Here is a 24939-nt window from a genome sequence, read left to right as displayed (position 1 = left end):
TTTCTAATTCCGACCTTTTCCATCTCGTGGCACACATAAACTAATCACTAAAATTCTGCAGTACACCAAAAATGTTTTGTGCTGATCTGACGAAAAAAATAGGTATAATTTTGATTGATTTACAAAAAAATAAGAGTAATTACCTATGCTTTTTGCTCCCAATTGACTTTTTAAAAAGTAGATGTCTATATTTGTATGTAAAGATTCCTGGTACCAAGAGTTAACAGATCAAATGTAAACTTTTTATGCAATGTGACCAATATGATGCAACTGTATTATATAACCTATATACTTATGGTTCATTCACACCTGGTGGTTACTGTTGTGTTGGCTGTGATTTTTTAAATTTGACAATCTAAGGGAAAAGAGGTCAGTGCCTCTGACTAAATAGTCAGGTATGGCATGTTTTAAAAATTCTTGTGGCACACTGGTTGAAAATTGATGTTGTAATGGAAAGAAAATTTTCTCTTGACAATCTGGATAACAAGGTAAAGGTTTTTTTTTAATTAAAAATTTTTATTGGTCCATAAGAACACATAGGTTTCAGGTATACATCTCCATAGCATATGAGCTATTTATTGCATTTATTTCAGAGGATTAATAGTTTATTTCTTCTTAGCTTTGAAGTATGTTGTGACTGCTTAGCATTATATTAATGTTCAAGTAATTTGAAAAAAATTCCTAGTTTACCTAAATTTTAAGAATTGATACTATATTTTAAAAACCCCACTTTATTGAGATATGATGGATTGACAATATTTTGATTTTTAAAATCATCCAAGTATCTTATTTTCTTCCATTAGCATATGTTTTAAAATGTCTTAATAAAGGAGATTGCTAGATATTGTCCTATTAATCTAAGCCTTTCACTTTGTAAAATAAATTAGATTGAATATACCCAATCTTGGTATTGATGACAAATACCGGTGTCTCCTTGGAAAATATGAGGCTGACATCGACATGATCGCAAAGCTGTACACAAAGCAGAAATACAGTCCTCCGTTGGCCCGAGACCAGCCTCCCATTGCTGGGAAGATTCTGTGGGCCCGCCAGCTCTTCCACAGGATTCAGCAGCCCATGCAGCTCTTCCAGCAGCACCCAACCGTGCTGCGGACGGCGGAGGCCAAGCCTGTGATCCGCAGTTACAACAGGGTGGCAGGGGTCCTCTTGGAGTTTGAGGTTCTCTACCACAGGGCCTGGCTTCAACAAGTAAGTCTGTGCAATTATGTTCTTCAAAGACACCTCCATTGTCAATCAATGGGAAACCGTCTGCTAGCACCGAACAGTTTTATTTTTGTAGAAAGTTGAGTTTGCTAGTATTTTATGACAGGTTTGGATGAATGTAGGTAGGCAATCAATTAAAGAGTATATAATATGTCCGTGAAGAAAAATAATGATTTATTTTGAAAAGAAATCATAGCCAGGTAACAAACTCATTTTTATTTAATTTAGAAACTCTAATGGGAGAAGTCCCTGTTTATTGGTTCTTTTTACCTGGTTGATTAGGATTTCTTTCTTTCTTTCTTTCTTTCTTTCTTTCTTTCTTTCTTTCTTTCTTTTTTTCTTTTGGCAGAGACAGAGTCAGAGAGAGGGACAGTTAGGGACAGACAGACAGAAAGGGAGAGAGTTGAGAAACATCAATTCTTCATTGCGGCTCCTTAGTTGTTCATGGATTGCTTTCTCATATGTGCCTTGACTGAGGGGCTACAGCAGACCGAGTGACTCCTTGCTCGAGCCAGCGACCTTGGGCTCAAGTTGGTGAGCCTTGCTCAAACCAGATGAGCCCACACTCAAGTTGGCGACCTGAGAGTCTCTAACCTGGGACCTCTGCATCCCAGTCTGATGCTCTGTCTACTGCGCCACCGCCTGGTCAGGCTATGATCTATCTTTCTTTCTTTCTTTTTCTTTCTTTCTTTCTTTCTTTCTTTCTTTCTTTCTTTCTCTCTCTCTCTCTCTCTCTCTCTCTCTCTCTTTCTCCCATTCTTTCTCTTTCTTTCTTTCTTTCTTTCTCTCTCTCTCTCTCTCTCTCTCTCTTTCTCCCATTCTTTCTCTTTCTTTCTTTCTTTCTTTCTTTCTTTCTTTCTTTCTTTCTTTCTGCCCCATTCACTTTTAATGTGTCAGTGAACAGTAGTATGTCTGTTAAACAAAGTCTTAAATTTTCTTTGGCTATACTAGGTTAATCAAATTATATTTCAAACCCTACCAACACTTGTATTTCTTTGTAGATTGGAAAAAAGTGTTTTTTTGTTTGTTTATTTTTATATTTTGGAGGATAAAGTTGAGCCTTATTAGGCCTCAAGAGGGCTTTTGATTTTCCTGGTTCACTTTTGGTGTCTGAGCCAATACAGGAATGTCTCCATATTGGTAATCATTGCTTTTATAGAAAATTGAAAACCAAGTTTAGTAGGTTTTTTTTTTTTTTAAAGTATTTTTTATTTACTTTTTTTTTAGATTTTATTTATTCATTTTTTTATTAGAGAGATATGGGAGAGAGATAGAGATAGAGATAGAGATAGAGATAGAGAGAGAGAGAGAGAGAGAGAACAGGGGGAGGAGCAGGAAGCATCAACTCCCATATGTGCCTTGACCAGGCAAGCCCAGGGTTTTGAACCGGCGACCTCAGCATTCCAGGTCGATGCTTTATCCACTGCGCCACCACAGGTCAGGCCAAGTTTAGTAGGTTTTAACAATACTTTTATTAGGAAAAAATAACTGAGTTGTCATGAAGGTATCAGGGAGCTAATAAGCTTTAAAGAAGTCACTATTAATTTCAGTATCCACTTATATGTTGGTGTGAGAGAATCATGACCCAAACATTTTGTTGAATTGACTGTACATGTCACCACCAAGAACTTGAAGGCCCTTTTCTGAAAGGAACTTAGGAGAAGAGTGAATGACCCCATTGTCTTTAACTTGGGAAGCTCAGCTTCGTGGAAGAACACTTCATGACCCTCATTCCTAGGAATGGCCAAGCCAATACCCTGTGTATGCATTGAAATTTCTAATAGTAATAATGTTTATCTCTTCTTACAGATTGGAGAAATTCACATAGGACTTGAGGCTTCTTTACTGGTGAAAGCTCCGGGCACAGGAGAATTGTTTGTAAACTTTGATCCTCAGATATTAACTTTATTTAGAGAAACAGAGTGCATGTTACAGATGGGTCTAAAAGTTTCACCATTTGCAGCTGCCCTCTTCCAGAAACGGGATACGTACAAAAAGAACTTCAGTAACATGAAGGTATAACAATTTTATTTTTTTCTCTTTCTGGCTAGCTTCAGTTTGCATTAAAACAAAATGGCGGGGTATCACTGTTGAGGAGTAGAAAGTGCCCAGGGTGACTGGAGTGGACGGACTGAAAGGGAGAGTGCCATGGAGTCAGGGTGTAGAGCCGGCCGGGCCGGGCCATCGCAGAGCTCTTAAACCAACCTTATAAGTTTGAGTGCACCAGGAAGCCACTGGAGAAATTAACTGAGCAGGAAAAAGGCATGATGTCTTTTACAATAAAAATCATTCTTACTGCTGGGTGAAGAATTGATTTTATGGCAATAAGAGTGTCAATGTGAAGCCAGTTTGAAGGCTGTTGTACTGGTTGAGGATAGAGATGATGGTGCTTTGAACTAGGATATTAGCCAAGTAGTAAATGAGTGAATTAGAGAATTATGTCAACAGGCAGGTTATGCGAGAATTCAAAGATGACTCCTTGGTTTTTGCTGTGAACAACTCAATGGATTTACTCAAAATATGGCTGTTATATATTACTGCATAGATTATATTCTGCACAACTTGCTCAGTAACATGCATTGGCCCTAAATGAATATACTAATTATGAAGATGGCAAAGCCTGGAGCTAGGTTATTTTGGGGGGCAGGAAGGAAGCAACTGTTCCTATCTTAAGTATAAGATGTTTTTTAGAGATCAAGGTGAACATGTTATTCAGGCAGATCAAAATATAAGCCTGGAGTTGAGTTTAGAAGTCAAAGTTGAAGATGATGTACATTTGAAAGTTATCAGAATATAGTTGCTATTTAAAGTCATTGTCCTGTGAGATCTCCTAGGAAGAGAATATAGATAACGAAAAGTAGAGGGCCTAGACCAAACCCTGACAAACTCCAGTCTTAACAGGTCTGGTATTGTCGCAGTCTAGCCACAACAAGTATATACCTGGGTCCTCAAACGGGAAAAGGTATGGAATTGGAACAAATGATAGACAGGGACTTAAAGATACACACACACACACACACACACACACACACACACACACACACACACACACACGGGTTTAGGAGGATGCCACAGCAAACAGTCTCTACTGTTCCTTAGCCATAACGTCTATGTTCCCAGAAGCACATCCACTTTTATTCATAGAACAAAATGTGGTCCATCAGCAATTCAATTAAGTTTCCAAAGCTACTCAGAAACAACCCCCACCATACCATCCAAATCTACTTTACACTAATAAGAAACTAGCTTCCAGCCTCCTCTGGAGAACATGGGTGAGACAAATGGGAATCAGGTGTAGCTCTTTGTTAACTAGGCAAATGAGGTGGGGTTTGGGCCCAGCACCTCTGTCCAGATTGCAAAAATACCGTTTATTTATTCAGTCCCCAACATAGTATAAGAGGTCAAATATGTCAATAAAATTAAGGATTGGCTTTTGAGGTGGAAGAAAACCAAGTGTCAAGGAAGCCAAGGGTAAGAAAAGTGTCATGAAGAATTGACTGGTCAGCCGTGACAAATAGTGCCCAGAGGACAAGTGAGGTGAGGTCAGACATGCAGCCGTTTTATTTAACAATATGGAAAGCATTGTTACAGTTTTATAGTGTTAACATGATAGGATAAAGTTATTAACCCTTTGAGTAGTGAGTTTTTTGTTATCCCTTTGAGTGAGGATGTATATGAACGTTCGTACGACTCAAAGGGTTAAGGCCTTGTATTTGTAATGCTTTACATTGTAAACCATTTTTATGTTTATTATTCCATTAGATATTTTCCACAACCATGTTAGGTTAGGATAAAATGCTATTATAGTATGTTATAGATGACAGTGCTGTGCTCAGAAGAGTTAAATGACTTAGCCACGATCTCACAGCTAACAAGTGGCAGAAGTGGTCCTAGTACCCAGGCTTGTAGTGCTGCTGTTTTCTCACTCCTCCATATTATATTAAAATGTTAGTGTTGGCAATGGACAGATAGTCCTCAAATGTGGGCTCACCACACATTAGTCAGCATGTTGGGATTCCCTTTTAGACTTTTTTTGCATGTTAGGGAAATCACTTAGTCAATCTAAGCAAGGCTTGGCTAGGTGATTCTCCTGTTGCATGTGGAATTGACTAAGGTTACTTAGTTCAGCTGTTTGATCTGGAAGGTCCAGGATGGGCTCATTCTCATCATATTCTTTGGTGGGGATGGCTGGAAGCTTCACTCAGCTGGAATTAGTGACTGGAGCATCTATGTATGGAGTCCTCAGAGTAGTAGAATTCCCTATATGACAACTCAGGGCTCCAAGAGCAGGTGTTACAGTAAATAAGAAGGAAGCTGTGTAGACTTTAGGGCAGCCTCAGTGTCTCATAGCATCACTTCTGTTGTGCTTAAGGAGAGGGGTCATAAACTTCACCCCAGGAGGGGAGGAGGATCAAAGTATCCTTTGAAACTATCACAGTTGCAAATGATAATTCAAGCAAGTAAATTATCATCTGGTTGACATTTATTGTATCTTGGAGGTTGAAAGAGTTGAATTTTCTGTCTAACATGAATAGCTGGTAAGAGCAGATCTATTGGTAGATTTGGGAGACCATCTCAGGAGTTGCAGAGTTATTGTGCTGAGTATTTAAATAGAACTTTCAGGCTTCTACAGATATGCCACAGTAGCTGAGAGCTTTATTCTTCATCTATTCTTTGGAAGGCAGTTCAGAGTAGAAAGAGATGAACCAGCATATACTAGTAGTTACAAGTATAGCTTCTGAAGCCAATCTGACATGTATTCCAGTGTTTATCATTGGGCATATTCCTCTGCCTTCCTATACTTTAGTTTCTCACTTATAAAACAGGTGAGTAATACTTCATGGGGTTAAAGGATTAAGATGAGATGCAGAAGGCTAATTTTAAGAATTTCTCCCCAAATAGAGTAAGTGATGAACTGTGGAAAAAAACAACAAAAAGGCAAGCAGTGGAGAAAAGCTTCAGGAAATGTATAAGTAGCTGCTAATAACACCATCAAATTTAGGCTTTTCAAAATGAGACTAAGAGACATGGACAAGAGTGTGGTGGTTATCGGGGAGGGGGGAGAGGGAGGAGAGGAAGGGAGATAGGGGAGGGGAGGGGCACAAAGAAAACCAGATAGAAGGTGACAGAGGACAATTTGACTTTGGGTGACGGGTATGCAACATAATTGAATGACAAGATAACCTGGAGATGTTTTCTTTGAATATATGTACCCTGATTTATTAATGTCACCCCATTAAAATTAATAAAAATTTATTTTAAAAAGGGGTTTTAAAATATGAATGAAAAATATTAAATAATACCTGACCAAAAAAAAAGTGGCTTTCATGGAAACTGAATAGTTATATAGAAATTGTGCAAAAGTGTTGTATGAAAAAAGGATTATGTGACTCATTTGGGAAATGCTGGGTTTAACAACATTCACCAGGTTCACTGGGCTTCTTATTTCTTTCTTGCAATTTTCTCAGAATCATTAATTAACTGTCCAAGAGGAGAGATATTGTCTAGAGAGTTTTCCAAACTTGTCCATCCAGAGATCATTTTTCTTATGAAATCTCTGGGGCTTGTGTTTCAGGGAAAACACATTGGAAACATTGATCAAATGACAAAGTAACATCAACAAGCACATTAAAAATATGAGTTTAAAAACAATTATATTTAAGTAGTTCATCAATGTTACTTTCTTATAATTAGTTATTATTGATATTGACATTGCCATAAAAGGTAGGCTGGAAGTATTATTACTCTTATTTAAAAATGGTAACATATGAGCAGATTACTCATACAATTCAACATTGTATAACAGGTAAATTTCAGTGGAGGAATCTATCAGTTTCTAATCACAAATGATACTTCTGATGAGAACTAATTAGTTAATTAGAGATAGATAATTCATCATCTCCTGTCTGCCAGGTATGATTTCAGACACATTGAACAACACAGTTAAAATTCTTGTCCTTATAGAACTTATATTCTAGTTGGGTAAGACAGAAAATAAACAATGAACATTATAAACACATAAATTATATAGTCTATTAGAAAGTGATAGGGGCTATGGAAAAAATAGGGCAAAGAAGATAGTATATGTAGGTGGTTTTTTTGGTAATGGTTTAGGTAGTCAGGATAGGCCTAACTGAAAAGATGGTACTTGAATAATTCTTTTTTTTTATACATAAAGTTTTATTGATTTTAATGAGGTGACATCAATAAACCAGGGTACATATATTCAAAGAAAACATGTCCAGGTTATCTTGTCATTCAATTATGTTGCATACCCATCACCCAAAGTCAGATTGTCCTCTGTCACCTTCTATCTAGTTTTCTTTGTGCCCCTCCCCCTCCCCTTCCCCCTCTCCCTCCTTCCCTCCCCCCCATAACCACCACACTCTTGTCCGTATCTCTTAGTCTCGTTTTTATGTCCCACCAATGTATGGAATCATGCAATTCTTGGTTTTTTCTGATTTACTTATTTCACTCTGTATAATGTTATCAAGATCCTACCATTTTGTTTAGATGAAGATGATCTGATGTCATCATTTCTTATAGCTGAGTAGTATACCATAGTGTATATGTGCCACATCTTCTTTATATATATATAAAATATATATATATATATATTATATATATATATATTTTTTTACTGTGATTAAAGCCTTTAAGCAAACTCTTGGCCAATACAACAATAATCCATAAAAGAGTAGTGTCCTTAACACGTTCACCAAGTCCAAGTTGGCACCAACACCATTCCAAATCCCTGCGAATGCAACCCAACCCCAGTTCAGTCCGTTAGGAGCTATCACAAAGAGCAGGAGTCCAGAAAAAGTCCACATCCAGGAAAAGTCCGCATGGCACTGGAATTGTTGTCACAATTCTATACTTTGCAGCTCATGTCCAAGTCCCAATGTCCGCTGCTTCTAGCTGGTAATGATTCTGGAAAAGCCATCTGCAGCATGTGTGGAGATGGAGCCTCTGTTCTCCTCTGCCTGGAGAGATGAGACCAGGGTGCTTTTCCCTGGAGCTCTGCAACTCTGGTGTGGTAAAGAGAACCTTGGGATACACTAAGCTAGGTAGCAAAGGTAAATTCACAATAGAAGTTGGCAAAAGGGGGAGAGAGAACTCTAAATTAGGAGTAGGTCCCAGCCTGAAATACGAGTGGGGCAATGAGGTAGGAGGAATAAAGGAAAGACTATATATTGAACAAAGCAGCAGAAAATAGGACTATCAACACCCACAACAGAGATCTTTGAGGGAAGAATAAAAAACCTGACTATTCAGGCAAGACATAGTTAAGTGGCCCTTGTGCAAATGAGATCAGTTTACTTGCTTCTTGGAATAAATACCCTAGGCTCGTGAACAGTCCACAGTGTCGTAGATGGGGCCGATGGCCCTGGGCACCTTCAGCCTTCAGTGGCAAACCCCAGCATTCTGGGCAAGGTTAGGTCATAGGTGGCTGGAGCAGGGCTGGAAGAGACTGAACCCTCCCTTAGAGAAGCAAGGGGGAAGCCTACCTTCCAGTGTCCCTGTTTCTTCACAGCAGAGGCATGTAAGCCTGGCAGGCTTTAGCTCAATGACCTTCCTTTCCACTATTGAAGCAGGACCCAGATGGATTCCTATGAGACTTCTTTGGGGCGTTGGAGCCTTTAAGGGCGTATCCAAAAGCTGGTAGTTCCCCTGATCTCTATTGGGCTTTTTCTGCCTCTTGGTACCTTAAAGGCCATGCTCAGAAGATCTCGCTGAGGGGTTTGAGGATCCCCATTCACCTATATAAACTTTTTCCATATATCTGGAGCTATTTGGAAAAATAAAAAACAGTGTTATTAGTTGGATCATATAAAAGAAGGTAGAAGTTTGCAGGAGAAGATTTGGCATCTCCTGTTCATCAGCATTCAAAAGAAATTTAAAATTTTTTAAGTAAAAAGCATGATATGGCAGACCCGTTGGAGTTCCAGGATATGACTCCCCTCTTTAAAATTGACCTTAAAATATTTGCTGGGTACACTTTAATAATACCTTGACTTTAACAATTGTAAGAGATACCCATAATTCGAAAGGCTTGACAAAATACAGTAAATGCTTTTGCTACATATGCAGGTGTGTTGTCAGTTTAACCAGTTTAGGAAATCCAATAATAGAAAAATGCATACAGACAATGAGCTATAACATGCTTAGCAGCCTCTCCTGTTCTGACAGAGGTTACTATAAATCCAGAATAGGTATCCACTGTAACATGGACATAGAACTGTTTGCCAAATGAAGATATAGGAGTAACATCCATTTGCCAAAGTTGTGCTGGTAGGAGTCCTTGAGAGTTAACTCCAAATGAAGGGACAGATTGTAGTATAGGACCCCTTGGACAGGATTTACCAATCTGCGGTGCTGCTTCCCGAGAAAGTTGAAACTGTTTACACCGGGCTGCAGCGTTCTGGTGATGAATAGTATGAGACTGAATTGCTCGATCTGTCATGGTTGCTCTAAATAATTTTCTTTTGGGTAGCTTGATCAACAAGGGCATTCCCTTGTGCTAAAGCTCCAGGGAGCATGGAGTGAGCTCGAGTATGTCCTATAAAACATGGAGCTCTATGTTGACATGCAAGTCTTCGAAGAAGGAGGAACTGCTGAAATAGTTCATCAGCAGTTGTCCCTAAGACAGCAGTCTTTATAGTGGAAACAACCATAAGTAAATATTTGCTGTCTGTATATAGATTAAAGGAAGAATATGGCAAATGCTGAAAAGCCATGATAATGGTATATATTTCTAGTCTTTGAGCTGATTTTAAGTTGACTGTTTCAGTATAAAGTTGTCCATTGTTTGCAAAAGTGATTTGTCATTTAGTGGAAGTTTCCCAGAGCCATTGTTGTTGATCCTTTGAAGAAGGAACAACAATAATTTTGAGGCTCAAAACCTATAAGCTGTAAGGGTTGCCTATGCCCCTTGATAATCAAGGATGTGACAAGATCAAAATATGGAAGGGTATTCCATGGGCTATTAGATGGTTCAATGTGCCCAAGCTGTAGCTGCTCTTGTACCAATCTAGCAGCTGCCCTAAGTATCTCCTGAAAAAGGGGCCATTGGTCTACCCATACAGCATTATCTGATTTCCAAGTAATTGGGTCTGCAAAATGCATTATTGGGGTAGCAGGAACTACCAAGGCCCCTATGCTAAATTTTGATATCCTAATCCACACCTTCTGGTATTGGGTGCCATTTTTATGGGGGTGAGAATTCCTCGCTGTTCTTTCTGTAGTCCCTTGGTAGGCAAAAATCCCCGATCAAGCCATCCGAGTACTGACTAAACCATTAGGACTGACAAGCAATGCTCCCGTATTTTTCAAAACATCTCTACCCCACAAATTAACTGGCCATCCAGGGAGCGCATAAGGCTTAAAAAAAATCCAGAATGACCTTCTTAATCTTCCCAATGTAGAAAACGAGAACTTTGTTGAGGGGATTTACTCTGCCCTATACCTTTTAATTCTGTGGCTGCTGCATGAGTGGGCCAGGAAGGAGGCCAATGTAGTTTAGCAATAACAGATACATCAGCTCCAGTATCTAAAAGTCCTTTAATTTTATGCCCATGTATTGTTAGTTCCATTTCAGGGCGTCTTGACCTATATATTTTTTTAAATCCAATTGGCAAAATCAGAAGAGCCAAATCACCAATTTTCTTGGGGCCCCTTTTGCAGGATGTGGCCTGAGAAGTAGAATTAGCATCCTTATACTATTCTTCTAACTGCCTGAATTAGCCCTGAGACAAATTCCTTTTTTTTGATTAATTTTAATGGGGTGACATTGATAAATCAGGGTACATATGTTCATAGAAAACAGCTCTAGGTTATTTCGCCATTTGCTTATGCTGCATTCCCATCACCCAAAGTCCAATTGTCTTTTGTCACCTTCTAACTGGTTTTCTTTATGCCCCTCCCCTCCCCCACCCCCCTCCCAGTCCTCCCCCCCCACCCCGTAACCCCCACACTCTTGTTTGTGTCGCTGAGTCTCATTTTTATGTCCCACCTATGTATGGAATCATATAGTTCTTAGTTTTTTCTGATTTACTTATTTCACTCAGTATAATGTTATCAAGGTTCATCCATGTTGTTGTAAATGATCCGATGTCATCATATCTTATGGCTGAGTAGTATTCCATAGTATATATGTACCAAAGCTTTTTAATCCACTCGTCCTCTGATGGACACTTGGGCTGTTTCCAGATCTTCACTATTGTGAACAATGCTGCCACAAACATGGGGGTGCTTTTCTTCTTTTCATACAGTGCTATGGTGTTCTTGGAGTATATTCCTAACAGTGGAATAGCTGGGTCAAAAGGCAGTTCTATTTTTAATTTTTTGAGGAATCTTCATACTGTTTTCTACAGTGGCTGCACCAGTCTGCATTCCCACCAGCAGTGCAGGAGGGTTCCCTTTTCTCAACATCCTCAACAGCACTTATTCTGTGTTGTTTTGTTGATGAGCGCCATTCTGACTGGTGTGAGGTGATGTCTCATTGTGGTTTTAATTTGCATTTCTCTAATGATTAGTGATGTTGAGCATTTTTTCATATGCCTATTGGCCATCTGTATGTCCTCTTTGGAGAAGTGTCTATTCATTTCTTTTGCCCATTTTTGGATTGGATTGTTTGTCTTCCTGGTATTAAGTTTTACAAGTTCTTTATAAATTTTGGTTATTAACCCCTTATCAGATGCATTGTCAAGTATGTTCTCCCATTGTGTAGTTTGTCTTTTTATTCTGTTCTTATTGTCTTTAACTGTGCAGAAGCTTTTTAATTTGATATAGTCCCATTTTTTTATCCTGTCTTTTATTTCACTTGCCTGTGGAGACAAATCAGCAAATATATTGCTGTGAGACATGTCAGAAAGCTTACTGCTTATGTTTTCTTCTAAGATACTTATGGTTTCACGGCTTTCATTTAAGTCTTATATCCATTTTGAGTTGATTTTTGTGAATGGTGTAAGTTGGTGGTCTAGTTTCATTTTTTTTCAGATAGTTGTCCAATTTTCCCAACACCATTTGTTGAAGAGGCTGTCTTTACTCCAATGTATGCTCTTACCTCCTTTGTCAAATATCAGTTGTCCATAAAGGTGTGGGTTTATTTCTGGGTTCTCAGTTCTGTTCCATTGATCTAAATGCCTGTTCTTATGCCAGTACCAGGCTGTTTTGAGTACAATGGCCTTATAGTATAACTTGATATCCGGAAGTGTGATACCTCCTACTCTATTCTTCTTTTTCAAGATTGCTGAGGTTATTCGTGTTCTCTTTTGGTTCCATATAAATTTTTGGAATATGTGTTCTATATCTTTGAAGTAAGTCATTGGTATTTTAATCGGTATTGCATTGAATTTATAAATTGCTTTGGGTAATATAGACATTTTAATGATGTTTATTCTTCCTAACCATGAGCACGATATATACTTCCACTTGTTTGTATCTTCCCTGATTTCTTTTATCAATGTTTTATAATTTTCCGAGTACAAGTCTTTAATCTCCCTGGTTAAATTTATTCCTAGGTACTTTATTTTTTTGGTTGCAATGGTAAAGGGGATTTTTTTCCTTAATTTCTCTTTCTGACAGTTCATTGTTAGTGTATAAAACTGCCTCTGATTTCTGAGTATTAATTTTATATCCTGCCACCTTGCTGAATTCATTTATCAGGTCTAGTAGTTTTTTGACTGTGACTTTAGGGTTTTCTATATACAATATCAGATCATCTGCAAATAATGATAGTTTTACTTTTTCTTTTCCAATTTGGATGCCTTTTATTTATTTTTCTTGTCTGATTGCTGTGGCTAGGACTTCCGGAACTATGTTGAATAAGAGTAGTGAAAGGGGGCACCCCTGCCTTGTTCCTGAACTTAAGGGGATTGCTTTCATTTTTTGCCCATTGAGTGTGATGTTGGCTGTGGGTTTGTCATAGATGGCCTTTATCATGTTGAGTTATGATCCCTGTATCCCCACTTTGCTGAGAGTTTTGATCATGAATGGGTGCTGGATTTTATCAAATGCTTTTTCTGCATCTATTGAAATTATCATGTGGTTTTTCTCCTTCCTTTTGTTTATGTGATGAATCACATTGATTGATTTACGAATATTGTACCAGCCTTGCCTCCCAAGAATAAATCCCACTTGATCATGGTGTATGAATTTTTTCATATATTGGTGGATCTGGTTTGCTAATATTTTGTTGAGTATTTTAGCATCTAAATTCATCAGTGATATTGGCCTATAATTTTCTTTCTTTGTGTTGTCTTTGCCTGGTTTTGGAATCATGATTATGCTCGCCTCATAAAAGAGCTTGGAAGTCTTGCTTCCTCTTGAATTTTTTGAAATAGCTTGAGAAGGGTAGGAGTTAGTTCTTCTTTGAATATTTGATAGAGTTCACTTGTGAAGCCATCTGGCCCCCGACTTTTCTTTGTTGGGAGCTTTTTGATAACTGTTTCAATCTCATTTGTTGTAATTGGTCTGTTTAGGTTTTCTGATTCTTCCAGATTAATTTTTGGAAGATTATATGTTTCAAGGAATTTGTCCATTTCATCTAGGTTGTCTAGTTTTTGGCGTACAGTTATTCATAGTATTTTCTTACAATATTTTGTATTTCTTTTGTGTCAGTTGATTTCTCCACTATCATTTCTAATTTTATTTATTTGAGTTTTCTCTCTTTTTTTCTTGGTGAGTCTGGTTAAAGGTTCGTTGATCTTGTTTACCTTTTCAAAGAACCAGCTCCTGGTTTCATTGATCCTCTGTATTGTTTCTTTAGCCTCTATGTCATTTATTTCTGCTCTGATCTTTATTATTTCTTTCCTTCTACAAGCTCTGGGCTTTACTTACTGTTCTTTTTCTAGTTCTTTTAGATGTAGGGTCAAGTTGTTTATTTGAGCTTTTTCTAGCTTCTTGAAGTATTCCTGTAATGCTATGAACGTCCTTCTCAAGACTGCTTTTGCTGTGTCCCATAATTTTTGAGTTGATGTATGCTCATTATCGTTCGTTTCTAGGAATTTTTAAATTTCTTTTTTGATCTCATTGTTTACCCATTCATTATTTAAAATGTGCTATTTAGTTTCCAAGTATTTGAATATTTTTCAGTTTTTCTGTTGTGGTTGATTTCTAGTTTTATGCCATTGTGATCAGAGAAAGTGCTTTATATGATTTCAATCTTCTTAAATTTGTTGAGACCGCTTTTGTGTCCTATCATGTGGTCTATTCTAGAGAATGTACCATGAGCACTTGAAAAGAATGTATATTCTGATGCTTTAGGGTGAAAGGTTCTGAAGATATCTATTAAATCAAGTTGCTCTAGTATGTCCTTTAAATCTGCTGTTTCTTTGTTAATTTTCTTTCTTGAGGATCTATCTAGTGATGTTAATGGGATATTGAAATCCCCTACTATTATAATATTGCTGTTAATCTCTCTCTTTAAATTCATCAAAGTCTGTTTTATATATTTAGGTGCTCCTAAATATATAAAGGTGCATAGATATTAGGTGCATAGATATTTATAATGATTATATCTTCCTGTTGGTTTGCTCCCTTTATCATTATGTAGTGACCTTCTTTATCTCTTACTATAGTCTTTGTTTTAAAGTCCATTTTGTCTGATATAAGTATTGCTACCCCAGCTTTATTTTCCTTTACATTTGCATGAAATATTTTTTTCCATCCATTTATCTTCAGTCTATGTGCATCTTTTTTTTTTTTAAGGTGTGTCTCTTATAGACAGCATATGTATGGGTCCTGTTTTCTTATCCATGCAGCTACCCTATGTCTTTTGATCAGATCATTTAATCCATTTACATTTAAGGTTATTTTTGATATGTAATTGTTTGTTTCCATTTTATTCTTTAAAATTGTATTCCTCTTTTGCTATATTCTTTTTCTCTTTTGATCTGTTTACAACAGGCCCCTTAGCATTTCTTGCAGCCTTGGTTTGGTTGTAGTGAATTCCTTGAGTTTTTTTTTTTGGTCTGGAAAGCTTTTTATTTCTCCTTCAAGTTTAAATGATAGCCTTGCTGGATAAAGTATTCTTGGTTATAGGCTCTTGTTCTGCATTACTTTGAATATATCTTGCCATTCCCTTCTGGCCTCAAGTGTTTCTGTTGAGAAGTCGGAAGTCATCCTTATGGGGGCTCTCCTTTGTAGGTGATAGTCTTTTTTTCTCTAGCAGCTTTTAATATTTTATCTTTATCACTTAGCTTTGGTATTTTAATTAGGATATGTCTTGGTGTTGATTTCTTTGGGTTTCTCTTTAATGGAGTTCTCTGTGCTTCCTGAACATGTGAGATGTTTTTCTGCCTTAATTGAGGGAAGTTTTCAGGTATGATATGCTTGAACAAAGTCTCTATCCCTTGTTCTTTCTCTTCTTCTTGAGGAACCCCTATGATGCAGATGTTATTTCTCCTCATGTTGTCACAGAGCTCTCTTAGAGTTTCCTCAGACTTTTTGAGTCTCTTTTCTTTTTTCTGCTCTCCTTTTGTGCCTTTGTTTATTGTGTCCTCTACCTCGCTGATTTGATTCTCAGCTTCATCCATCCTGCTTTTAATTTCTTCCATTGTGTTCTTCATTTCTGATATTGTATTTGTCATTTCTGACTGATTCTTTTTTTTTTTTTATTTTTTTATTTTTTTCTTCATTTTTTCTGAAGCTGGAAACAGGGAGAGACAGTCAGACAGACTCCCGCATGCGCCCGACCGGGATCCACCCGGCACGCCCACCAGGGGCGACGCTCTGCCCACCAGGGGGCGATGCTCTGCCCATCCTGGGCGTCGCCATATTGCGACCAGAGCCACTCTAGCGCCTGAGGCAGAGGCCACAGAGCCATCCCCAGCGCCCGGGCCATGTTTGCTCCAATGGAGCCTTGGCTGCGGGAGGGGAAGGGAGAGATAGAGAGGAAAGCGCGGCGGAGGGGTGGAGAAGCAAATGGGCACTTCTCCTGTGTGCCCTGGCCGGGAATCGAACCCGGGTCCTCCGCACGCTAGGCCGACGCTCTACCGCTGAGCCAACCGGCCAGGGCATGACTGATTCTTTTTTATTATTTCAATGTCTGTTTTTATATCTGCTCTCTTTATTTAGGTGACCATCTATTATTGTTCTAATATCTTTGAGCATCCTAATAATCATTATTTTAAACTCTGCATCTGGTAATTTGGTTATATCTGATTCATGCAGGTCCTTTTCTGGGGATTTCTCTTGATTCATTTGTGTTGCGTTTCTCTGACTTCTCATCTCTGTGTAAAAGAAGGTCTTGGCCACTGGAGTATACTGGGCATGGCCTCTGTTCCCTAGGTGTGGTCTGTCTGCAGGCCCGCCACCCCCTCTGCTGTTGCTGCCTAGGGCGTTTGAGTATGGGCATTGCTGGTGTCTTCCCACTGGGGCTGTTGCTGTGGTTTCTGCCTTTCCTTCACGGGGTGACTGTGATTACGTGCTTGGGTATACAATCCTTGGTGGCATTGGCCTTCGCCCCACCCCCGCGGGTGGTGTTATGCTCGCCCTGGGGACAGTGGCGAGCACCTTTGCTCAACTGCAAGTCTCCACCTGTTTCCGTGCTTTCATCCCGCCATTGCAGGAGGGGCCCGCTCGTGGGACTGCTGCAAGCTTTGGTTCCACAGGCTGGGCAGGACCTCATGCCCACGCTAAGTAGTGGGACTCCGCCTGTTCTGGGCTTTTGGCTCCACCCCTGAGGGAAGAGCCAGCTCCCAATATAGGCCACAAGCCTCGGTTCCTTGGGCAGGGCAAGGCTGTGCTCCTGCGCCCTTGCTCAAGGGCCTGTCTCCACCCCTTCCAGGGTTCCCACCCTTCTCCCACAGGCTGGATTATAGGCGGCCTGCAGCTGGGCTTGACCAGTTTTGTACTCCCCCTTCTCCCCAGCTGGGCAAGACTGAGCTCACACCTGGTCCCAGTGGTGGCCAGCTGGCTTCCGCCCTTGCCGACAGAACCACACTTCCGCCTCTTGCCGCTGCCCTCCGGTGAGCCCTCAGCCATGTAGGTGGGGGCGCTGCAGCTCAGACCCTAAGACTCACTACTGTCTTCCTGCTACTCCAGTCCTCTCCTCTCTCTCCTTTCCCCGGAGCCCCGGGTGAGTGGTTGTGAGATAGGTTTTCTGTGTGGTCCCTTTAAGAAGAATCCTGGGTCTGAGAAATTTGTCTCTTTCTCACAAACAGTATCCTGACTTGTTTCCAGCTAAATACTGTCCTTATGCCTCTTCTAGGCTCTGGGGCTGCAGGCTGGGGCTTTGTTCCTGGGACTCAGGACCCTCTCCTTTCTGCTAAACTCACTTCCCACCACGCGAGTCTCTCCCGGCTGCCGTTTGCTCTGGGGAGCTGGGCAGCCCTCTCTGCATTTTCGCTTTTCCTACCAGTCTCGGTGTGGCTTCTTCAGTGTTCCTTGGTTGAAGAGTCCTCTTAGTTTAGTCTAACGTTGGTTTTTCCAGATGATAGTTCTTAAAATTAGTTTGTAATCCACTTTGGTTCTGGGAGTTGGGACGTCCACCTACTCCAGCGCCATCTTGTCTTCTGAATAATTCTTTGAAGGTGATGCGCAAAGGCCCTGAAGCTAAGGAAGACACTAAGTCAGGATCAGGTAAGAGAGGAAAGGAAAGGAGTTATTAGAGATGAAATTAGAGAAGTAATGGAGTCCAGATTGGGTAGATTTTTATAGACAAGCAAAAGAACCTGTAGCCCTGAATGAGATGGGAAGCTGTGTGGCCACATAAACAGGGGAATGAGATGATCCAAATTATATTGAAAAGATCACTTTTGCTTTAAGTGGAGCACAGACTGCAGGGACCATGAGTGGAAGCAGGGAAATGGTGGACTATGACAATAGTTTAGGTGAGAGTCCATGATGGTGGTAGCAGTGGTAAGCAAGTTCAATGTAGGATCTCTTTTTGGACATGGAGCCAACAGCATATCCTGATGGATTGCATGTAGGTGTGAGATAGAGAGGAATCAAGGATGATTCTGAGTTTTGGACTGAGAATGAAATGGATCGATTTGCCATGAGTTGAGATGGAGAATGCTGTGGGCATAGAATGTTTGGAGGAAGAACAGACTTTCAATTTTAGACATGTTAAGTCTAAACTTTCAGTTTTAGACATGTTAAGTTTTTTTTGTTTTTGTTTTTTTGTGTGAGCAAGAGAGAGTGAGAGAAAGAGAGAGAGATGGATAGGTAGGGACAGACAGATAGGAATGGAGAGACATGAGAAGCATCAACTTGTTGTGGCACTTTAGTTGTTCATTGATTGCTTTCTCATATATGCCCTGACTGTGGAGCTTCAGCTGAGCCAGTGACCCTTTGCTCAAGCCAGCAATCTTTGGGCTCAAACCAGCAACCATGTAGTCACGTCTGTGATCTCATGCTCAAGCCAGTGACCCCATGCTCAAGCTGGATGAGCCCGTGCTCAATCCAGTGACCTCAGGTTTCAAATTTGGGACCTCAGCATCCCAGGCTGACACTCTATTCACTGTGTCACTGCCTGGTCAGGCTAGATATGTTAAGTTTAAAATGTCTGCTGTATTTTCAAGTGCAGGTATTGAGTAGGTTCCTGCTGTTTATGAATCTAGACTTCAGGAATGGGATTTGGGCTGGAGATAAAAATTTGGTTGTCTTGGTCTATGTATGACACTTAAAGCCATGACACTTGATAATATCAACACTGATTCCTGACTCCTTGTACACACTGGGTCTTTCATCAGGATTTGGCCTACAATTCCAGGAATGAGCTGAGGCAGGCCCCTTGTGACCCGACACTTTGGGTGATGAATGTGGTCCACAGGAAGTGCCCAAAGAAGCAGGAAAATGTGCCAGCATGCAAAGTTGAATATATGACCTTAGTGATACACAGGCTAAGGCACTGGTAATGTGACTTTACCTGGTTTAGAAAAGTTACTTGGCTTCCAAATTTTTCTCTCCATTTGGGGAGGGGGTGAGAAACTTTTAAATTTTTTTCTCATTTCCTCAGTGTATTTTTATCAGATTAGGAATGTGTATTTATGGAGGGGTTTCTAATCTTCTGTTTTATTCTTATTTTGTTTTGGTCACTCTACCTGCCAGGTTGCTGTTGGAGCCCACCAGCTGGACCCTGAATAAAAGCCATCTTTTTGGACTGAAAAAGTGACATTAATAGATATTAAATGTGAAATGTTGCCTGACCAGGTGGTTGCACAGTGGTTAGAGTGTCAGACTGGGACATGGAAAACCCAGGTTCGAATCCCTGAGGTTGAGGTTGCCGGCTTGAGCGTGAGCTCATCTGGTTTGAGCACAGCTCACCAGCTTGAGCCCAAGGTCACTGGCTTGAGAAAGGAGTTACTCTCTCTGCTGTTGCTCCCCAGTCAAGGCACCTATGAGAAAGCAATCAATGAACAACTAAGGAGACAGAACGAAAAATTGATGCTTTTCATCTCTCTCCCTTTCTGTCTGTCTGTCCTTCTCTGTCCTTCCCTCTGTCTCTCTCTCTCTGTCTCACACACACACACACAAACGTGAGATGTTAATTGATTATTTAATGCTCATTTCATTGTAGATGATGCTTGATGAATATCAGAGAGTGAAGTCAAAAATGCCTCCCACCGTAGAGCAACTAATGGTCCCTCATTTGGCTAAAGTGGATGAAGCTGTCCAGCCTGGCCTGGCTGCCCTGACCTGGACCTCATTAAACATTGAGGCATACTTGAGAAACGCTTTTGCAAGGATAAGTAAGTTTGAACGGTTATTTCTCAATTTGAAAGGCTGAGTTCTTAATGTCTTTTGTATACTTTCTTACAGATATTGTTACATAAATAGTGAAATGGGGTATGTTACTTTTAAGCTGTTTCCTAAGGAATCTTACCAAATTATATGAATTCATTAATTTCCTGGAAATTATATATATTCACAATTTAATTTCATCCCCAAAGATTAACTACATTTTAAAATATACTTATCGTTGAACATTAGAAATTAAAGGATCTTCAGAGTCATTCGGCTTTTTATACTAATAGATTAGTGTATTTTTAGGCAACAGAAAGATGTGGAGATTTGGACAGAGCAGAGTGCTGAACAACAGTATATATGGGAACAATTTATGCAAACTTTTTTTTTTTATTGAGGGATATAACACACTTTTAAATATATATAAGGTGGTATAATTCTTAAAATACAATGTTTACAAGTGTGCTGCAGAGAAAGGATCTGGCTCAGATAAGTCTGGGAAATTCAGCTTGGACAGAGTTAGGTGGGCTTCTTTTCTGGAGGACTTCTTATAGCTTTAATAGGCCCTTGTCGCAGGGTCTCCACAAGTGGCCTGTTTTGGTGGCATTACCCAGAGTTCCTTGACTGCCTTCTGGGAGAACATATTAACACTTTATAGACCTTTCACAGCAGACCATGGAACACAGTTTGGGACACAGTATGGAGGGGTTTTTCCAAGAAGACTTAGATGTTGCCATTCCCCTCACCTACCCAGAGTCCTCCCCCTCCTCTCCGTGGCCCAGTTCTCCCCACGGTTTAGAGCCCAGAGTGAGTCTCACTTCCAGAAGATCACTCAGACTGTTCCGCCACATGGGGCCACTTCCTCCTGTGGCCTCTTGTTGTTTTACAGCTGGGACCAGAGACTGTATTTTGTTTCCTTCTAATAGTTAGGTACAATTTCATCTTTCTCCCCAAACTAACCACAAATGACATGAAAATCAGGCTTAATTTTTTTTTAAATGACTCTGAATTAGGTGCATACTAGACATCCATCCATTTATGGATTCATGATTGCAATAGGTTTATATAGTTAGTCTCTTTCTGTTTCTTTTTCTCCCTAACCTCTTTTCTGTCTGTTGATTCTATCACCTCATTTCTGGGTCTTTTCCTGGGCTCCCTTCTAGGTACCTTTTGTGGTAGCTCCTTTTATATTCTCTCTTTCTGTCTCTAACCTGTATTTGTGGCTGCTGGAGTGGTACCTATTCTATTTGCAGTCTAAATTGTCAAGAGCTTGTTTCATTAGTAGTTTTTCACTGTACCTTCCAAAAACACTTAGAGCTCAGAGCTCAGGAGGGTCCAGCTATTTAATTCACCAGGCACTGTGTACAGAAGAATAATTGAGGCCCTGGCTGGTTGGCTCAGTGGTAGAGCGTTGGCCTGGCGTGCAGAGGTCCTGGGTTCGATTCTCGGCCAGGGCACATAGGAGAGGCGCCCATCTGCTTCTCCACCCCTCCCCATCTCCTTCCTCTCTGTCTCTCTCTTCCCCTCCTGCAGCCAAGGCTCCATTGGAGCAGAGATGGCCCGGGCGCTGGGGATGGCTCCTTGGCCTCTGCCCCAGGCGCTGGAGTGGCTCTGGTCGCAACAGAGCGACGCCCCGGAGGGGCAGAGCATCGCCCCCTGATGGGCAGAGCATCGTCCCCTGGTGGGCATGACGGGTGGATCCCGGTCGGGCGCATGCGGGATTCTATCTGACTGTCTCTCCCCGTTTCCAGCTTCAGAGAGATACAAAAAAAAAAAAAAAAGAATAATTGAGAGGCACTGGGTTGGGCAGGAGGAATTAATGGTGAAACCCTCCTGTCCTTTTTTTTTTTGCTTCATAAATTGGGAACTAGATTCAAAGACAAATTGTAAAGAGATATTTGGATAATATTGAGAAGTGTTTTAGGCTTATCATAATTTGAAGGTTGAATAATATAAAATGAATGATCAGACAACCTATGTTATAGGAATGGAGAAGATTGTAGAAATAATCTTAAACAAGACCTTCATTTTATCTTTTTTTTTTATTTTTAATTTTTTGAAGCTGGAAACGGGGAGAGACAGTCAGACAGACTCCCGCATGCGCCTGACCAGGATCCACCCGTCATGCCCACCAGGGGGCGACGCTCTGCCCACCAGGGGGCGATGCTCTGCCCCTCCGGGGCGTCGCTCTGTCATGACCAGAGCCACTCTAGCGCCTGGGGCAGAGGCCAAGGAGCCATCCCCAGCGCCTGGGCCATCCTTGCTCCAATGGAGCCTCGCTGCGGGAGGGGAAGAGAGAGACAGAGAGGAAGGAGAGGGGAGGGATGGAGAAGCAGATGGGTGCTTCTGTATGCCCTGGCCGGGAATCGAACCTGGGACCCCTGCACACCAGGCCGACGCTCTACCACTGAGCCAACTGGCCAGGGCTAAGACCTTCATTTTAAAGTGGAAAACTATGATCCAGAGATGCTAAACAACTTCTGTTGTTTATGGATGTGTGCAGTAAAGATGAGTTTAGAACCCGGTTTCTTGCTTTTAAACCAATATTCTTTTGAAAATCCATCTCCCCAGAATAAAAGCAAGAGGAAATTGGCTAAAGTTCTAGAAGGAGGCACTCATAAAATGTATAAAAACTTTATAGTAAGAGTTCTCACAACCAAACTAGAACAGGCTAAGGTAGACTTTGGTAATAGTCTCCCTGGAGAATATTAGGATTACAGTATTAACATTTGGATGTTTTATTGGAGTGTTTCCTGCAGAGAAGGAGCTAGTTTCTAAAGAAACTATTCTTAGTTCTCTGATTCTGTTCTCCTTTTGTAATTTAAAATAAGGAAGTGAGGTTAAACAAATATTAAGTTTTTGGGAGGCAAACTATGTTGAATCTCAACAACAGTTGTTTTCTTTTTTTTTTTTTGAATCAGAGAGCCAACTCTTCTTTTTAAAGGTGGTTATTTGTATCATGCATGTAAGAGCATGGTTGGCTACTCTTCAAGGTAGCACACAGAACTTCTATAAACATGAATTTGCACAATCTATGCATAGATGTATGAGTTTTCTATTGCAACTGTAAAAAGTTACCACTAAATCAGTGGCTTAAAATAACATAGTTAAAGAGATGAGAAGTTCAAAATAAGTCTTAGGGAGTTAAAATCCAAGTATCAGCAAGGATGTTTCCTTCTGGAGGCTCTAGAGGGAGAATTTCTATATTCCAAAGGCCGCCTACATCTTTTGGGTGCGATCACTCCATCGTAAAAGGCAGCAGCTTAGTATCTTCAAATCTCTTTTTCTCTGTCTCTCCACTTCAGCAGTCAAATTGTTTTCTTTTTTTTATTTTATTAATTTTACTAGGGTGACATCAATAAATCAGGGTACATATGTTCAAAGAAAACATGTCCAGGTTATCTTGTCAATCAATTATGTTGCATACCCATCACCCAAAGTCAGATTGTCCTCCATCACCTTCTATCTAGTTTTCTTTGTGCCCCTTCCCCTTCCCCCTTTCCTCTCCCTCCCCCCCCCCCCATAACCACCACACTCTTATCAATGTCTCTTAGTCTTGTTTTTATGTCCCACCTATGTATGGAATAATGCAGTTCTTGGTTTTTTCTGATTTACTTATTTCACTTCGTATAATGTTATCAAGATCTCGCCATTTTGTTGTAAATGATCCGATGTCATCATTTCTTATGGCTGAGTAGTATTCCATAGTGTATATGTGCCACATCTTCTTTATCCAGTCTTCTATTGAAGGGCTTTTTGGTTGTTTCCATGTCTTGGCTACTATGAACAATGCTGCAATGAACATGGGGCTGCATGTGTCTTTATGTATCAATGTTTCTGACTTTTGGGGGTATATACCCAGTAGAGGGATTTCTGGGTCATAAGGTAGTTCTATTTTCAGTTTTTTGAGGAACCACCATACTTTCTTCCATAATGGTTGTACTACTTTACATTCCCACCAACAGTGAATGAGGGTTCCTTTTTCTCCACAGCCTCTCCAGCATTTGCTATTACCTGTCTTGTTAATAATAGCTAATCTAACAGGTGTGAGGTGGTATCTCATTGCAGTTTTGATTTGCATTTCTCTAATAACTAATGAAGATGAGCATCTTTTCATATATCTGTTGGCCATTTGTATTTCTTCCTGAGAGAAGTGTCTGTTCATGTCCTCTTCCCATTTTTTTATTGGATTATTTGTTTGTTGTTGAGTTTTATGAGTTCTTTGTATATTCAAGTTGTCTTCTGATGACTCTCCTGCTTCCCTCTTAAAGATGTCTTGGCCCTACCTGGATGATCCAGGACAGTCTTTATATCTCAAGATCCTTAACTTGATCACATAAGCTAAGTCTCCTTTGTGACATTTGCAGGGGGTTAGGATGTAGACATCCTGGGTAAAAGTAGGGGTAGAATAGGGTACGGAGATACAGATGTCCTTGAAAATGCTTTGAAGAGTCAATTAAATTCTCCAAAGACATTCACTTACCAGAGATGACCTTTAGGAAATTTTGAAGAATTGGAAATAGTAAAGAATTTTATTGAGCACACACATGCTTAAAAAAAAGTGTTGGCTCTCTTTTAGTAACCCGTAAGCTTACTAGGGAGTACTGTTTGGTATCTTGAGTAGCCTCTTTCATAATTAGCATAGAAATGATTGAAACTTCTAGGGCTTTATTCTCTATGGAGTAAAGGTATTGATTTAAGGAAGTGTTTACAACTGTGACACATCATGAGTTTTTAACATGGATTATTCTGTATTCAGTTTTAATTTCATTTCTTAGAAGAAAGTAGTTTTAGGACAAAAAGAGAATTCACTGGAAGATAAATGCTGAAAAATATATTTACCTCAGAGTTGGGTATCTATTAACCATCATTTCTACTTTAGAAGTAAAGTGGGTAATTTCCTTCAGAATGGACCTTTCTCTTTGTAGAACTTGGTGTTCAATATTTACCACAACTTAAAAATAAATCTACCTTACGAAAGTAACAGTAAAGGAACAGTGGGGGAATTTCACTTCAGTAGGA

The 24939-nt window shown here is 40.0% G+C and overlaps 1 protein-coding gene across 3 annotated transcripts in view; it reads left to right on the top strand.

The window, feature by feature from the left end:
• Positions 1 to 24939, top strand: part of DNAH5 (dynein axonemal heavy chain 5) — a 326976-nt gene that overhangs the window by 111324 nt on the left and 190713 nt on the right. For 2 of the 3 annotated variants that reach the window (XM_066243771.1, XM_066243766.1), the window contains exons 14-16: positions 888 to 1209; positions 3034 to 3240; positions 19751 to 19922. In XM_066243771.1, the coding sequence (XP_066099868.1) occupies positions 888 to 1209; positions 3034 to 3240; positions 19751 to 19922 (701 nt within the window). The remainder of the gene's footprint in view (positions 1 to 887; positions 1210 to 3033; positions 3241 to 19750; positions 19923 to 24939) is intronic. The other variant, XM_066243781.1, reaches the window with a different exon arrangement.

Source organism: Saccopteryx bilineata, chromosome 1 (genome assembly GCF_036850765.1).
Source record: "Saccopteryx bilineata isolate mSacBil1 chromosome 1, mSacBil1_pri_phased_curated, whole genome shotgun sequence".
Taxonomy (NCBI): Eukaryota; Metazoa; Chordata; class Mammalia; order Chiroptera; family Emballonuridae; genus Saccopteryx; species Saccopteryx bilineata.
Note: the sequence above shows the minus strand (reverse complement) of the source record. Positions and strands in the feature narration are given on the sequence as shown.